Here is a 19,568-nt window from a genome sequence, read left to right as displayed (position 1 = left end):
ATGCTCGACAATCCGATCTGGATCTTCGCTGCCTCACGATGAGATCTCGTTATATTAGGTAAATGTTTTGGTTACAAACATACGTTGAAAAAACAATAGATTGTGATTTTGGCAGACCTAGGGTTCGAACCCGATACTCACGAATTTATGAACCGACACGTAAATATAAATTAAAATTGAAAAATAATTCTTTGATTCTCCTTAAAAATTGATAATATACATTATTGAAGTTATACTTCTTTTAGTGCGCTTGGGAAAACATTTGGGTACATTGGGAGTACATTTTTGGCGTGTGACGAGGTTGCGCGCGCCGATGTAACACGTATGGCGTGTGATGGAAGTTGCGCGCGCCGATGCAACACATAATTTATTATTATGATTATATTTATTTCGGTTTCAGGGGTTCATACGCATGCGCATTTAGTTAGTCGTTCAATACAACCGAGTAAACAGCACGTGTTGTAAACATAATCAATATTGTGTTATAATAAATATATATGTTTATAAACAAATTTATGGAGACTAACATTCTACACTTTCAATTTTTTTCATTGTAAAGATTGTGTATCAATATTTGAGACTACATTTATGTACCTAAGTATTATTTATGAGAAAAATTATATATCAATAAATACATACATTTTGTGAATGTTGAGTTCGTAAAAAATTCAAAAAAATTATTAAAATTTGATTTTTTATTAATTCATCATGGACACTTCTGAATCGATTATAACCGCTGTATGGAAAAGATGAGTTTTGGTCCAATACAATAATTAAATTACAATTATCATGTGCTATATGAGACACAGATGAATCACGTACGTTTTCATCAACCTAATCCACTGTAATATTAATAGACTCAGGTAAGGGCTTATTTTGTTTTATTACGCCAAAGAAGTATAACTTTTAACGCGCGAACATAAGTACACTCACCGATTTTTTTAATTAGATAGATTTAGGTTGTCACACTATTCTGAAGACTGCGAAAATATTTAATTTTATTAATTCTTCACATGTAGGGATAGTTTGAAACACCAAAGTTATCCTAATCATCTTTACAGATAGCTCACGGCCCTTGATTTTGAATTTGGAAGGAGAAAATAACATGAAAAACAATAAAATCACATTATACATTATAACTCCGAAATGAGAAAATAATTAACCCACTTTTGACTAATTCCAGAAAATCTTTCAGATAATATGATAATTATTTAAGAATACGTATTTTTGGAAACATAATTAACTTTATTTAAAAATAGATTAAATATTACACCGTTTGAGAGATTTAACGTGCGTCCATGCTCTCAGAAATTATTTATCTGGTATTATTGATAAATTATTAAAAAAATACAGACGGCTGTAGCAAAATCATGACAACAATATATATTATTATTCCTGAATATTATATTAATTAAAGGCAATGCTTGAATTATGAGACTCTTATTAATTACATTTTATTACTTTTTGATAAATATTTATTAATTTCAAGCTTTAGTTATAAATTGAATAATTTTAATTAGACGTCTTTATTACAAAAAAAAAAAATGGAATTCCGGCAATCAATCAGATGCCATGTTGTATTAATTTGGCTTCTCTAAATCATATGATTTTAATATTTATTTAATTTTTGTAGCTAATCGTGCTACTTAATGTTATAATTTTATGCAAGTTTAGAAACATCTTTACTTAAATGTTTTTTTTTATGTTACACTTTATATGCAACGGCATATTCCGTATTCGGGTCGATACGGTCCCAGGACTTTTGAATTTAAGCGGCGTTTCAATGATATTTCAGCCGGAACCTCGATCGACTTCCTTCGAGTTTTTAAAATAAAATCGAAAATAAGCCCTAGAGCGCTGAAAAGTTAAACGGTAAAATGTTGAGTTTCCACCATACATACGCAGGGGATCTGGTAATATGATTGATGCATACGAAGCGAACATAATCGTGTACTCCTGCTAAATGAATCGAATTTAATTCCTCGACCAACCATGGTAGACCATGCGCATATGTATACATGACAGTGTTGCCAGCTTTATTATTTATGACAAACAATACACTAGACTCGATAAGAAAATACATAAACCATCTCTGCTAGATTTGACAAAAATAGTGTAATAGTAAGTGTTATATAATATGGCGTCTCAAAAGTATTAAAATCTTGAATATTGTCATTATCTGTAGTGTAGCAGCGGTGGAGTGTGCTCCAGAAATTTTTCAAACAGTCCTCATCAATATTATGTAACAAAATAATTATTTAGAATCACTGGAAATGAAATCATTGTTACTTTTAACTGGAAAACTGGAAAATTTAGTATTTATGACATCCCTATTCATACACTGAATGAAAAAATACGAAAACAATGATTATGGGAAAGTTAAAGCCTAAAATACAAAATAACCATTTATACATATCTTTTAATAAGGTATGTCATCTTCTTTTTTGGGACTTCGTGACCCAGGTGATTTGGCCTACTGACAGCCTTCTCAATGGCTTTGCTATATTCGCGCGGCATTAAGCGTCACGCTGGTCTTCGTCAATATGAAACCTGTGCAACTTCTGATATCGTCTGTCCATCTGGAGGGAACTCTCCATCACCCCTCTAACCTTTGACCCGACCCAACATCACGACATTATAATTATACAATTAAATAATGTAGATTTAATTTAGTATTTTATTTATTATTCAAAAGTTATAACGTGGACTTAGTTGTGTGGGCTAGTAAAAAAATTAGAATAGTCATCATGGGAAATAAAGAAATTTTGTAATTGCTTAAACATCGTATCTTACAATATTGTTTTATTATTAAAAGATACGAATATATTTCTTCTTCTTTATTTATGCCTGCTCCTTGGGTAGTATATTATGGACAATATGCGGCACTTCGTAGAATCACAAGATCTCTTGTGGTTGATTTTATGAGCTTTTACAGGACGCCAAGATCTAGTTAGGGCAGATGGAGATTCCCCTAAGGAAAATATAGCTCGTGTCTGATCCAGGCCTAACCTCGCATTTTTATTTTAAGTGTTACATTATATTGCATTATTCGCTCTCTCTATTCATTTTTGACAAAGTTTAAACAAGTAATAAACACTGTAAGCATCTACAATTGATTAAATATAAATTGCTCGAATATATTTTTAAGCTGTGTGTATTTAATTTAGCGATAAATGTATTTTATAATTTTGTAAAATTTTAATATTAAAAATACTAGAATTGTTGGCAACTTTAGTACGTAGGTATATAAGTAAAAGAATTAATATAATACGTTCCTAAGCTCGGACTGAAATCAATGAAACAAATGGGCTGTGTGGGGTTATGTGGAACCAATTCGATGAATAAATAAATCCTTGAAGGGTTCAACCTAACTCTAATCAGTTACTTTACGATATACTTACACTGAATAGAAAAAAATGTTTTTCAATCACTATCCATAATGGAGTATGGATTTTTTCTATGTGCGGTCACGGTCACGGTCATAATGATGTATCCATTGGTCGTTACACGTACACTTGAATCATGGTGAATAATTTTGTATTATGTCTATGTTATAGGGATATAATGCAACTGCCACATATTTCAATATTCAATAGCCATGAATGATCGCAGACGTTTTCTGAATCCCAACTGACGTGAATGATATAATTAGAAGATTAAAGCTCATGTATATATTCTCTTCTTCTTATTATTCGGCTCTTAGTTGGAGCATATGGGTACCATGTGGTGCCTTAAAAAATCCCTGTAGCTCGCTAGTCTTCTTGGATCGTTTCAGGTCAAACCAGGATCCTGTAGTTCCACCGTATACATTATAGAAGGAGTTCCGCGAGTGTTGCTAGTTGTTGTGAAAATACATAAAAAGATTTCAATCAAAGGCACTTGAAGATTTTTTTATTATTAAAAGTCCACAATTTTGCATTTAGAATTTTAGTGGCTATTACAATTATTCTTAAGTCTTTGTTAGTATTATTGAACTGTAGTAAGAATTGTTGTCATATTTTCTGGATAAAAACTTTCGATTTCATTGATAAACGTTTCTTGGTTACCCAAGATTGCATATCTTTCCAAAATATAAAAAAAAATACATGATGTATATTTATCAATTCAAACAAAACACGGAAACATTTTTATTTTACAATATTTTTCTGTCTCTTTGTAACTGTAGAGCAAACTAAGGCTTTCATTCTCAAAGAAAAAATATATTTGGTTTCGCCTGAGGGGCATTTCTTTTAGCTCACTACAATATTCAAAATCAATTGAAAAATATCGGTCAAGGCATTCTATGCAGCTCCAATCTTTCTTCAGGGAATCAGACCATTTATAATTTAGCTTCTCGCCCTCTTTATGTGATTCAGTTTTAGCGTCTTATATTCTGAATTTTCTTGCGCATATGAGATATAAAATTATTATATTTGCGTGCTGCATTTTTATAATCTTCTTATCTGTCGTTTTTAATGGCTGAGGATCATGGCCACCTTGAAATTCAGTCAATTTATGAACGACCAAGACTCTTCACCCCTTTCAGCAGAATGAAGGTTGCTCCCAGTAAGTGCCATCGTTCTTCCCCTGCTTCGTCTTCCCTGAAGGCTACCCAAAATCACCAGTTTCTTCCACATGTTTTCCAATATGTCTAAAAAACTGCAAACGTATCTTAAAGGTATTGTCGCGAGCTGTTCCTTTATCTGTAGTCTCTGGATAATTGCCTGGCTCTGTCCAAGAAATACGAAGCATTCGGCACCAACACCACATTTTGAAGGCATTAGCTTTAATTATTTTCTACTCCCTTGCCCTTAGGGTCTATGAATCGATACTGTATAAAAGTATGGAGAACACTAATGTTTGAACAAGCATCATTTACGTGGTAATTGAATTTCTCCAATCCTTCCATATAGTGGTAAAACGTGTCATCGCATTTTCCGCAATCCGCGAACAACTTCTTATCTTTACATCACATCCGCTTTTTCCACTAATGGTCGATCCCAGATATACAAACTCTTCCACTGTTTCTAGGTTTTGAAGAATTCTTGCTGCTGGTAATAGGTTAACCCGATCGATTCAATTGTATACGTGGATTAAAAAAATAGAATTCCAATAAACATTAATCCCTGCCATAATAACGATAAGAAACTGCAATTAATTTGGATTTAGTAGGCAGATGATTATTATTTAACACACCGTATGATTTAGTTTATTTTTATATTCGGTGAAGAAATACGGACTATTTCGCGACTAGTTTTAGACCAGGTTTTATCTTTACGAAATAGTCTTGACAAAATGTGTGAAAGAAATACATATTAAAATTTTTATTATTAGTTAATTACAATGGCATTTGACCGAGCATAAGCTGCAAATAAAATTATTTATATGGATACCTTGTTTTAAAGCAGAAATGTCACCTTAATATAAATATAGTACGAGATGATTGTTATTTTATCTTATCCTGTAGATAAGCAGGATATAACTCGTCTTGCTGAAAGATAATTGCGTTCTTATTATTGTCATGGCTTAAAAATATATTAAAAAGAACTCTTGAGTAAAAACGAAAATGATTAAAACAGAATACACTGTCACACTGCTGTTGACTTTGTTTACAAATAAATACCAAGTCAACAAAGAAACCCCGCAGTCCTATATTTTGGTCTCGCTGTTTGCCAAAGGTTGCTTAATTTACGAATTGGTTTCTGATTCTCAGCATACAGCTGGCTCATTTGGGATACCTTCGCTCAGCATCCACAAACAATAGAAGATTTAATCAGCGTTACGTAACGGGAGCCATCCTTGCTTAATTTATCATTTGGCGAATGTAACTTTGTACACTACTATGCTATTATCAGTTCCGTGTAACAATGGTTCTAACTGAATATTTTGTTGGAGCATATAACAATTATACTTAAAGATAATCTCTTATCACGACTTCAAGTAGAAGCTTATATTTTGTTAGACTTTTCAACAGTAGCGGAAATCTAAATCTGCTTCAGATTTGTAAACAACAAAACAATTTTACAGATTTGTAAAAAGTATTATTAAATTACAAACATGTTCATCTTCAAGTGGACTGTGATATATTCATTATATAAATTGATAGGAATCCAATATACTTTCTCGTTATCAATCTATAGGATATTTAAACAATAACACTTGTAATATTAAGACTATCGACTGAAGGTACTTGATGGAATTTGAATTTAAATTCTAATGGGTTCAAGCTCTATACTATTCCATTTAAGTCATTTTTTGCGACCCAGGTTTCGCCTTTTGGCATCTTCAGGCATCGTGTACACTCACACACTGACAACGAACACTCTTAACTCTAGCTTATATAATAAATAAATACAATAAACTAGGTAAAAAAAACTCCATTACCTACCTATCAAGTCAAAGATCACAAAAATACAATAAACAAATTATGAATAGTTGAAGTATCAGTAAAAAACCTAATTAGTAAAAACCCTATCTTATTAATAAGTATACACTCCACAGCATATTTTAATAAATCGTCAAAACCTTATAATAGAACATTATTATTTATAAATAATAAACCCGGGTCGCAAAAAACGACTTAAATGGAATAGTACAGAGCTTGAATCCGTTAAAATAACACTTGTATGTAAAAACACAAAGAATGATAAATTTTGGTCTTTTTTGGGACAAATTAATACAATGCTGTGAAAAGAGAATACTTCAAGACGGAGAGAGGAAACTACGCCTCAGTTTACAGCGCGGGGATTCATATCTACTATTTTTTATAATCACTCCTTCGGAAAGCCGTTAGTAATGAAATATGAAACAAGCGTCAAACGATGTCACGTAGGCTTTACATTTTCACGACACAATTCCTATGATGCGATCAACCAAAGTCCATCCCGAAATCGACAAGTTAGACTTGACTGTTATTATACAATTAAAATTATTACAATCAGAAATCATATTGAGCGTGAAAAAATATTTGATGTTTACATTGGTATAAAAATACTTTGATTAATCGTTTAGTGAAGTCAACACGGTGGCGTTTACAAGTGCAGAGTAATTGATTATAACTAAAATACATATCAATTAAAATAATCACATCTATCTAATGACAAAATTATCACAACGATACGTATGAAAACTTGCTAGATAAGTAGACGTAAGATAAAATGCTTTATGTAAAAGGACAATTCAGAACTTTCTTATATCAGTATTGTTTGACAGCTTATCGAATTTCTTTGATTTTGTTTAACGTGAGGATGTGTATTACATACGATTTATCAATTGGAAAAGAAACATATATTTTAAAGGCATTATAGTAATCTTTAATGAGCGTTGGCATATAGGTATAATGGGATAATCAATGTAACTAAAATTTACGTATGAGTTTTAAGCTTCCCGTACTGCTAATTCTTGCACCCTGTAGTTATTCTATGTATTTAATACTTACGTGAATTTGCAATTTAAAAAAAAGTCGAATGATGTTTCATGAATTTTTTTTTTTTTTGTAAATATGATAGATAATTAATCAAATAAATTAGGAGCAGTTTTCGCATTACCATGAAACTAAATTCAAACATGTAATTATTTCGTATGACAATATTTATATATAACCATTTTTCCCAATATTGAAAAAGTACATGCCATAAAGGTGTATAAAATATCGTTATTATTTGCATAGCAATCGGACATAAATTGATTGTGAAGGCTTGACTTGTCCTCATTCGATCACTCAAAATATTAGTACAAATACAGAAATATTTATATAGTTTCGTGTAAAAGTAATAAAGGAATATTTGACAACGAGACCCCTTTTACAGTTACGTTAAAATATTATGCATAATTAATTACAGTCATGTTTTTAGCTTTTAAGTCAATTTATTTAACGTTATAACGGATGAATTTATATTAGTCTAATGCAATGCTCAGTACTTCAATTGTGAGATTAAAAACCTGAATATTTAATATTAAATAGATTTAAGAATATTTTGCACATCATTTAAATTACATTACATTACCATGTTCGTTTTTATGCTTATCATATTATGAGCCTCCAAAGAGTGGAGGTTGTATTGACAGATTTTTGTTTTTACGAGAAATTGATGTTAGTCACTTGATCACTCTCGGTCCAAATGAAGATTGAAAAACAACATGTGAATTTGCCAGACCCGGAATTCGAACCGCTTGACCAACGTCAGCGTTTACAAACATATTTAAAAATTACTATCAGCCTAATTTGAATTTTCATTAGCAATTGAAAAGTCAAGTAGGATATTATTACATAGGATTAGTTTTTGAATTTATTTTAATTCGTGGGATGATTTAATAATCTTCTGCTCTCCGTGTCGTCTTATATAATATAACGGTTGGTGATCAAATTGCGGTACAACTCCTTATCCTGGACCGTATCAAATAACCGATTCTTTGGATATTGAGTTACTTAATCAGGTCGCGTAACCAAGATAATCTCTTTATGCATACGCCTCTGTAGATCTATACATTTCTGTGTATTATGAGTTGCAGTCAAATATACTGTTTATTGAAGAAAGTATGGTCGATGTAAGCAGTTTTTCAGTAGCTATAAGTTGTCTCGGCCTACTGGCTTGTCTTCAAATTCCTCACAGGGAACGTGATAAGTCCAGAAACCTTTGTAGTTGGTATGTTGATACAATGACATTTAGAACGCCGACTGGCATAATGTTGGTTGGTAGGTAATTGTATACTATACGTTTTTCTCATACTTTTTTATTCATCACTAATATATTTTTTCTAAATCAATATAAGTTAAAAATGTCTCAGTTGTATTCTCATTACTCAGTTATATTATTATGATAAATTATTATACCTACTATTGTATGAGAACAATATTGAATTTTTTTATTATTCTACGTTTCAAATGAGACTAAAAAAATACTGTTCAGATTATGTTTTCCGAGAAAGTCTTATGAATTTTCTCATTTAAACACAATTTCCACTCAGGAAATGCACATTTCTTTTAGCAAGAAAAAAGTCTGAAAGCTTTTCCGGCAACAGATGTTTTTCATGTCTTTTTTTCTGCCTCTTATGAACAACAAAAATTTATTACCAATAATTGGACATATTACGGCACGAAAACTCTGAGCTATTTGACTTTTTAGAAATCTAGTAAACCTGTTTATTGAATACGATAATTATTATTATAATTCAATTAACGGAAAAATATGAAAATTAATTTACTTTTAAATTAGAATTATTCCGTTAGGTAAACATTTATCTACATCAAAAACTTTAAAGTGGGTCGATGTTTAATTGTGTATTCTTATAATTAATTTTATTTGGTATTCAATCTTACTGGAAGGCCATAGTAATTAAATAAAACTTGTAAGTATCGATTTATTTAAAAAAAATAACAGTAGAAGCTGTTCTAGCGAAACAAACTTGCGTTATTTAATTAATTGAGTATTAAGCCCAAAATAAACCAACATAGATCTTTCAGCAAACATATTATAGACAATTTATTACAACTGTTTAATAGTTATTTAAAAACTATACTCTATTAATAAAACACGATTAATCCTGTAATTATTATCAGAACGAAATAATAAAATTTTTATGTAATTAGTAATTCGATGGTTCGAAACTTACTCGGTGCAAGAATATTTCTTAGACTTTTCAAAATTATGTATCTTATAAATTAGAATTTTAATTAAATCAATTATTGTTAACGGTTGCAAGTATTTATTTTATCGGTGAGGTATTATGAATAATTTTGTCGTTAAATAAACGCCTGAATTATTCTAATCTGTGTTTTTAATTCGGTGTGTTTTCTTTATCAATTCATTCATGCTGTGGGGCGACCAAAACCGCTAGTGACGCGTAGTGAAACGTAAGTTGCGCTAAGAACTGTTGCATCCAAGAGTTGTTTCGGGCGGGTTCTGCAAGAAGCCTCAAGAAGTGTTGTGGTGAGGGGCTCGAGAGGAGGGCCGAGTGGATAGCGCATCAGCCGCCGCGAGAGGACACCCTCCGACAAAATGGGAAAGAAAAACTCCAAGTTGAAACAAGAGACGATCGATCGTCTAACGACTGACACATACTGTGAGTGCTTTTTTGTTTACTCTCCTTTACTGTTTACTGTATTGTTTCACTGTCACCATGATGGATTTTATTTTCAGCCTTAATTTATACTATGCTAAAATCACAACAAAAAAAATAAAAAAAATATTCAAAAAACAAAATTTATAAAGAGACAAGCCATAGAATAAATTAGTTCTCGGTATATTTGTTTGCTAATTTAATCGATACTCTTGTAATACAGTTTAATTTCTAATTGGTAAACATTTATATTGTTATATTAATATTATACTGATAAAATTAAAATCATTTTAGGGACTTTCAAGTGCCCAGCACAATCTGTCGTATATATACAAAGGGCATTTTCTGTACTTTCCAATATTCATATTTTTATATATTTATAAATATTAGGTATTTTAATTAACACATATTATGTTAACGTATATTAGAAGTAGGTTACTACAACTTAGAGACAAAAAACGGTTTTAAAAAATCTAGAACATAATAATTAATTAAATAATAATACAGTTTAGCGGAGTAATATTATTCACATTATTTTGGGTAATAAAATTTGTTCATAAGTTTTGCAGAAATATTTTAAACGTAGATATTTTTACATTGGAGGTTTATTTGGCACAGTCTGTATATATTGCCGCAGTTGAACACCGCGAGTGCGTGCTCATTTTCTCCGATTTGCGCAATCGAGTTATTTAGTTATGTTCATCATAAAATTTGGTAGGAATACATCATATTGGAGATTTATAACTTCCAACTAAGATGACTTAGCACGTTGGATATTTTTTGTGAACGATAAAGAAAAAATCAAGGAATTTTTTGTCAATAAAAACTCATTTTCGCAAAATTACTATTTTTATTTTATATTTATTTTTAATTATTAGAGGTACCTAAGTGTATGAATATGCAGAAATTAAAAACCCGGTTTGAAGTTGAAAAACGATTCAAACTCAATATAACAAAACTTAAATCATTTAGAATTCAAATTCAAGTACCCTCAGATATCATAAATATTATAGATATATAAATAATAATTGACAGTTGTGTTGTCTTCAATATTTAATTTTTATACATGCAAATAATCATGCTATTTATGCCTTCTTTTTCTTCCTGGTGTTAAAACCTAAGGTCGGTCTCGACTCAAATATCCAAAGCCGATTCCCTCCAGTTGTGTACTTCCAATGACTTCAAAATCTGATCGGCACATTCCTATTTCAATTGGTCGACTAGCTCTTTGTTTGTTTTCTGGTTTCCTGAACGTCAGTTTTCTATCATGCATGGATTGATCATTCTATTATACATGAACCAGTCTTCTAAAGAGTACAGCTCGTTGTATTTTTTCCCTCTCCGAGTTTGTGTCATGGATGGGTCCGAAGACACCACGCAGCACGCTCCGCTCACACGAGCCCAGCATTCTTCATGCTGCAGGTTTCCGAGTCATATGATAAATGGTATTATTAATGTTTTGTTCAGGATGTAGTTCAACTATCAGTTTAATGTATAGTAACATAATGAAACTAGATTTTCTTGAAGAACTAGACGAGCATGTCTCGAATGTTTACTTAATTTAATATTAAATCCATTTTCTTTTGCTAGTAAATTACATTGAATTTGAAAGTTTGTTGTAAATTTGTTAAATTTATCAGCTGATATTATATTATTTGAGGGGTCTGAGAACACAAACGGCAATTTTCATCCTAGTAAAATGTTGGTAAATTAGTGAAAATGTGAATTTTCTTTATCTTAGGTATAAATTCTAATAAAACTCTTATAAACTGCTATTTTTATTCGTACATAATACACAACATTTAAGAATACTTTGCTCAATGAAAGAAATTATCTATTATTGTCAATTTGTCGACATTTTACGAATATAGCAACTGCCATTTTTGTTCCCAGAGTCCTTATTAGCAAAATAGTGTTTAATAATAGTTATTTGAGGAAAATCTATTTTGCCATTTTGGTTTTCAAACAAGCGCTCACGTAATAATATGTTTGTCAAATTAACAATTTTTTTTGTAGTCACTAACATGACGGGAGATATTTTTTGTAAAAATCTCGCAATAAAGATCTATGGAGATAACTAGCTTTGCAACTATTACCCTCAATTAACCCTTCGTTAATTAATGATCTTCATATATTAAGGGTTGTTTTTTGTTTGTTACTTAAGCCTTGGCTTAACGCACGTAATATATTATGGTTGTGGCGTTTTTCATTCAAATCTGTTTTCGTACAATCACCAAATTTGAATTCAAAGTATTGTCCAGTTTAAGGTTTAGAGTAATGTTTTTAAAAAAACTGCAATTTAATACATTTTACACATAACCATCATTTAAAATAATCAATAAGCATTTAAAAGACGCAGGAAATTTGCTAACAATTTTTTTAAACATAAACTTAATATTATGTAATAAATTGATCAGACACTCTATAACAGGTTGGCGAACCCTTTTACATACCCGTGCAAAAATTTCCCGAAAAATATTTTTCGACTGTCTGACGTGCCAAACAGTAGGCTCGTTTTTTTAGGTGAAAAATTTCGCCGCGGGCCGCAGGTTATTAAATTTTTCGCAGTCGGCTCGTTTTTTTAGGAATATATTTTCGCCGCGGGCCGCAGGCTGCACAATTTTCGCAGTCGGCTCGTTTTTTTGCCTGCTATTTTTTGTACAATGCGATCTGCGCGTCGATTGGTAAAAATAATATTAAAACCTGAAGGAAAAGCGCATGGCTATGTCGTCATTATTTTTTTAAATCTAGGTAAGTATATAGTTTTATTTGTAAAACTTTTTTGAAAATTTTTATTCGTTTTCATTCGCGTGCCGTGCAAATTCATCTCGCGTGCCATAGGTTCGCCACCCCTGCTCTATAACGTTCAGTTAATTTGTAAGTTTATTTTTGAATTTATATAATATGACTATATATATTTATGTTTAATGTATTGATTAACTGAAATATTTTAAATGTCAATTATCGATGACTTTCCCGCTAGATGCCTCTGGCAGGTGAAACATTCTCCTTTATGTAATGTATCACCATCATAATGTTAACATTGACCATGTGGTATTTAGTTTTAACTGAGTACAGCCATGATTCCCATGAAATACCGCGTCGAAATGAATATTGCTCCAGCCATTTCCATTTTGATAGCAAACTTTTTCTTTCCGACGAAGTTATAATAATATATATGTATATAAAATACCGTAAAGCTCAGAAGACGGTTGCTATGAGCTTTAGTGATGTATTATAAATAACTATCGTAAAAGAGTACCGTTAGAATGCGATTAAATATAAATAGTTGGTAATTATGAGATTTGTACAAACATATCATATAACCGTATTGTTTTTATGTTAGAGATGAGAAATAAAATTAGTATAGAAGAAAGTAGTCAACAATAAAACAATATTAAAAGTCGTTGCTGTAATATAGAAGTGGATACAATTTTATTCAGTTCAGGTGCACATTACGGTCACGTACCAATTAGCAATGGGGTCTAGAGAAGGGGTTCTTAACCACGTGCCCGCGAGCGCATGTGCGCCCCCGACAGTGTTGAGAAAATGGAAAATTTATCAACTAAAAACAGGACAATCTACACAGCAAACGTTTTTTACTAACCGCGTAAAAAAATAAAAATGCCGGCATTACTTCCATTAAAAATTCTTATTTGTTGGTACAAAGTAAAAACTCATTTTTTGACAGCGAATTTATTAAGAAAGCATTTTTCACTGGTATGGTGGCTATTTGAAGTATTTTTAATAAGCAGTTTTCCATTATCGAACCGAACCCCTTAAAAACCCCTCTTTTGAAAAAAGAAGCTTACAAAATTAAATCCTGTTTTGATTCCTCATATTTGTGCGAATCTTTATTTTCCACCATGAACATAATAGACCTTGTTTTTGGTCTTGAAAAGTTAGGAAGTGAAATGCAATGTCAAATATTGCACTAATAGGCTGTGTTATTTTGAATATATTTTTTACTGTTTATTGTATTTTATCTCTTTTTATTTTCTATAACATAATATCGTCTCTGTTCTGGCAGAACACACTAACTGGAGAATACTAGTTTTGAGTAATTTGACTTTGAAGTTGTTAAAATGTTTGAAATAATGGTCTATCATGTGAGTAGTAATCGTAAAAAGCATGACTTCAAAATAAAGACTGTTTATTTATTAAGAAAGTTTCCAGACGGTAAAGTTTGAAATAAGGAACATTTTGGTACTAACTCAATATATCATTTTTTCGAAATAGTGTCTTCTGCCAGAACAGTGACGATATACTGTTCTGGCAGAAGACACTAATTCGAAAAAATTACATACTGAGTTAGTACCAAAATGTTCCTTATTTCAAACTTTACCGTCTGGAAATCTTCTTAATAAATAACAGTCTTTATTTTAAAAGTCATCCTTTTTCCGATTACTTAATAAAATCACATGATAGACCATTATTTCAAACATTTTAACAACTTCAAAGTCAAATTACACAAAACTAGTATTCTCCAGTTAGTGTGTTCTGCCAGAACAGAGACGATATGTAACTGCACGGGTATTTTATGCTTCTTTTGTAAATACCCTCATAGGCATTTAAATGTAAATAAATTCATAATCTATCGATATAATAAATGTACCGCATAATACTTAAATCTAGAAATCCGATGTGCGCCCGCCACTATTATCCCAAATCTCAAATGCCCCAGCTATCGCAAAAAGGTTAAGAACCCCTGGTCTAGAGCATTGGTTAAGAGGCATTCCTACCAAAGGATTATTTTAGTTACAGTTGAAACATCATTATGCAGTGCTGAAGATTAAATGAGTACACGTGAAATACAATTAAAAATTGAGTTAGAAGCAATGTTTTTACATCACAACATACATATTGATACATCTAACATATTGTACTTACTTTTTATAAAAAAATTATAAGAATTTTATTTTTAAAATTAATAATTATATCACATTGAAATATTGGATGCATATAATTTTATGTTTTGGTCTAACTTCTCCTCCTTCAAATATTGATTTCATTAATACACTTTATTTTCATGAAATAGTGATAGAAATCTTTTGTGAATAACACTAATAGAATGTAGAATTTACAATCGCACATAACTTGGTTATCTGTGTAATTGAATTCGATTAATTGTCGATTAGTATCTAGTTTAAATAGTATTGAATGAAATTCCAGACTGATGCTAATCATTATAAGTAAATTCGGATGTAAGTAACTAAACAAGTTGAAACACAATTATACATTATTGCGGCGAAGCAAATAATGCACAAGTCATATCTACTGTTCAGTATTATAATTTAAAATTTCATTATTTATGACATATCCATTATTAATGACAGATTTGCAAATCATATGAAAATAGTTTCCTGTCATTCGCATTTAAAATTTATCAGTTCATGTGAAATTTGCTACACAAATTGGAAGGGAAAAGACACGATAGATTGTTGTGACGACATGTTATTTGGATTTGATTTGCAGCTTGTGTTATTTTATAATAGTTTATCATTCTTGATAACTCTTCCTAGCTGGATTATGAGGCTCAGAAGCAGGAACTCAGGAATAATGGAAACTGAAATACCTAACGGGTGTGGAGAGACAGGCAACCGATCTCGAGTGTGGAAGAATATGAGATAAACTTAAACACGTGTCAAGAATATGCTTATATTTCGTTTTGATAACTACTCCATCGCTCCTTTTTTAGTATAGGGCAGTCATTGATGACATTCCACACAGTTTGAAATGTGTAGCCGTCACATGGACAACAGTCATCGTCCCTCAATTTAAAACTTTTTAGATAGGCTCACACTGCTGCGTGGCCTGTTAGTATCTGTGTGAGTTTGTGTGATATTTTTATATTCCTGGCAATAGTATATTATAATAGTATAGTATATTATAATAGTGGATACTACGTAACCTTTTTTTTTTGGTTTACCGATCTGAATGGAGCTCACTCATTTCCTCTCCTACCTTCAAACAGACATATTAAAACCATCAGATGTTTAATTCAAAGCTGTTATTTTATTCGGACAAAAATACAGTGTAGCGAAGGGAAACCGAGAAGGGTTTGTCGCGAAGGTATAGCTTGTGGACGATGTAATTGTATTATGTCCTTTTTGTCATTTTAGCATTTATCTTCAGTCATTATCAGGTGAACTATATTTTCTTACCGATACGATCTAAGCTCTGAAGGCGTTAAAAAAATAATACAGACCAGAGATTTAAACTATACTACATGTATTTCAGTCATTGTGGTTGTATTTTTTTTATCTTACAATATGTGTTCTGGTTTGACATAGTGTTTCATTTCATTGGTATTCTCTTTTGAATGTGGGCCTCGCATTCACCTTTATCACTGATGCTGTATAGTTCATATTACATATAAAATTATTCAAATATATTCAAAGCCTAAAAACAAGAGAACATCTACATTGTATTAGGTAATTCGATGTGAAAATATGTATATAGAAAATTCCGTAGCAAATGCATTGAATTTATTTCTACTTCTAGAAGGAAATGAAAAACCTGTATATATTATATTTTTGAGGGTAAGTTAGGAAAGTTTATTATTTTTATAAAGACATCCACCACATATTTGATGTTTCACGTAAAATTCAAATGAATAATAATGTAAATATGTAAACAATTAAAATTCTATGAATACACTTTTAAGACACATTTTATATTAAATTAAATACAAACAATTTTCAAAAGACTCGCTTTAATGCGCGAGAGCTTTGCGTTTTGATTATTTTTGTGCAGTACGGTGTGATAAATTTTGAAATGTGTGATGTATATTAATTAAATTATAATAAACATGAAAAGTTACTGTACACATTGTACCTGAACATAAATATGATGAAAAAAAACTTTAAACGAATGGGATAATTTTGACAAGTTTCATTCAATTTGATATTTTTCTTGTCAAACTGACGCTGCAGACTATTCAAGTCCATGCTCGGCTAAACAATCCTTCTTTTGAGTTATCTACTCAACATAGTTTTAAATAATTAAAAAAAATATCAATACCAGAAATTGTCCGAAGGCATAGAAACACTTCAATTCATCAATTTTATTATCTGAGGTAGTTTGATTAGAAAGTGTATTAGTATCTTTGAAGCCACGGTTTTGTTCACGGCAGGCGTGCATACAAAAGGGGAGGTTACCGGATTCATTTTTATTATTATATTATAAATAATATAGAAGATTTAAAAATGCAACATTCTTCATTGAACATACATAATATCGTATATTATGCGATACATTTTTAATGATGTCTATGATTACAAATTCTAAAATTATGTGTATATTTATGTAAAATATCGAAATAAATAATTAATATAGTCATTATAATTGTTTTTATTTTCTATTTATTAAATAATGACTGCGTGAAGAAATGTTATTGTCTACCCACGTAATAAATATTAGTAACCATCTTCTGTTACAAACACGTTACACAAAATGGTTTCTTTTTTTTTTTTAAATAATGGCGTGTTGGGGCTGATTATATGGATTATATTCCCACAAAGCGTTTCCACGAGTTAACGGTGATTTACGTTGGAATCGATACAGACTATAATTATCGTAATTAAAGATGGGCAATCAATTTGACGGAAATTGCCCCCTAATAAATCTGGCCATAGGTAAAATGTTCAAAACAATAGCCTACGAAGTATGCTTCATTTTGCCGGCGAAGGGCTTGCGTGACTGACTGCAATCCATCAAACTACATATCGACGGCCCCAAAAAAACGTCATAAGTCTAAAATCACAAATGTTCAGAAGAGGAGCGAAACAACTAAATCATTTATAGTTTAAAATTCATCACATGAAATTAGTTATTTTTTTCCTATATTAATAATTGGGAAAATCGGATAGATAATTTTATGATAATCTCATCAAAATTGAATAGTGATTAATGGGAATGGGACGACTGGCCTCCGGACAATTGGACGCCGCACTGTCGTAGACACGTGTAGACGAGGTATTTTAATCAGTTTCTATCTACTACTTAGTAGTTTGAATTCATTTTACTCTTAACATAATGTATTCTTTATCGCGGATTGAGAAATACCATGCCTAAGGCTTTATATAAAATAAAAAAACTCTTTTTTCGTTGGAACTTACACATATGCACGATTAAATCATTGTTTACGTCTGCATATTTACATTCTCGCCAACTATTAAATCATAATATAATATAATCATTGAAATATAAATAATAATATTGAATATTTTTTTTAAAGTACCTATAAGTACCTAACGTCTATTTATTTTCAAATTCCGTGGCGTCCAGTTGTCCGGTGCCAAATCGTCCTAGACCCTGATTAATTAATGTCCAAAAAATATTGCTTTTATTTGGAATAATTAAAAGCACTCGATATTTTGACTCGATTCAACATGCTTTTGGGCGGACCAAATATATTATTGACTCCGAATAATACTCATATTCTGAGAAAGATGGAACCATTTTTTACTCTATTTATAAGATTTTATTAGATAAAACTAGAGTTATAACAATCCTCTACAGATAAACCATTATAGCGCATTGTTTAACTCGGAATAGAAGAGTGTGTCTACAAAATTTTAACACATCAACGTATTTTACAACGTTTTTCTTAGCTCGTATTCTTATTTGTCCGGTGGTTCTTTGTCCGGTACAAATCTTGCAATCAATTTTTAACTAACTTCCTGACTAGCTAGACATTTGAAACTTTTAGAATATATCAGAACACGATGCCAATGCATTCTTTTAATACTTTTAGCCATCTTTAAGCAGAATTTAATTCATTTTCAGTTAATTCTGTTTTGTATAGAAAATTATTTCAGAAAACTCCGTAAACAGTAAAAGACTATTATTGGTGGCTAAGGAGGTGGTCCTAGCAACTAAATTATTAATATATACGTGCGTTACTATGGAAATCAAAATGAAATGTCAAAATGACATTTCAGTACTTATTCTATATTTGTTTGTTTTTTATTTACATCATATTATCAAGTACAAGTTTGAGCATATTGAGCATAATAATACAACAGAAAATTTAATATATAAAAAGTTTTTTTTATCTTTTATTATTAAAAAAAGAATTTAAGTATGGTTATATTTTTAAATTTATAAAAATAGTTATTATAAATCAACTTGCAAAAAGTTTCCGGCATTTTACGGTAAACGAGAAGGTTTTTTTTCATCAAGAATTGACTGTAATTTACTATATCAAAGCAGGAATCACACATTTTAGTGCAATGTTTCTTAACCTTTCTACATCCGATAACCACAAAAAAATCCAAAAATGTTTTGCGGACTATCAACATTGGAATAAAACAATAAATATTAATGTTTATCGTATTTTTGAAACAATTGTCGAAATATAATACAACCCCACTTAAAATGTTGGGTTTATAGGTAAACCACGCTCCCGTCCTTCTATGAAACGATGTATGACTATATAGAATAGTGTCATTCATTCCGGAAATTACATGTTAATTCATTGTGAACTCTTCTAGGTGCACGAGTTCTGGAAGATATTTATTACTTGA

General features: G+C 30.9%; 1 protein-coding gene across 1 annotated transcript in view; it reads left to right on the top strand.

Moving 5' to 3' along the window:
• Positions 1-19,568, top strand: part of LOC147079620 (frequenin-2) — a 701,586-nt gene that overhangs the window by 61,929 nt on the left and 620,089 nt on the right. Inside the window, exon 2 of the mRNA XM_085942575.1 lies at positions 9,817-10,041. Within this exon, the coding sequence (XP_085798701.1) occupies positions 9,978-10,041 (64 nt within the window). The 5' untranslated portion in view covers positions 9,817-9,977. The remainder of the gene's footprint in view (positions 1-9,816; positions 10,042-19,568) is intronic.

This window comes from Rhyacophila brunnea, unplaced genomic scaffold (genome assembly GCF_057557595.1).
Source record: "Rhyacophila brunnea isolate RB1 unplaced genomic scaffold, BYU_Rbru_1.0 scaffold_1, whole genome shotgun sequence".
Classification (NCBI taxonomy): domain Eukaryota; kingdom Metazoa; phylum Arthropoda; class Insecta; order Trichoptera; family Rhyacophilidae; genus Rhyacophila; species Rhyacophila brunnea.
The sequence above is the reverse complement of the archived record's forward strand: the minus strand, read 5'-3'. Positions and strand labels throughout refer to the sequence as shown.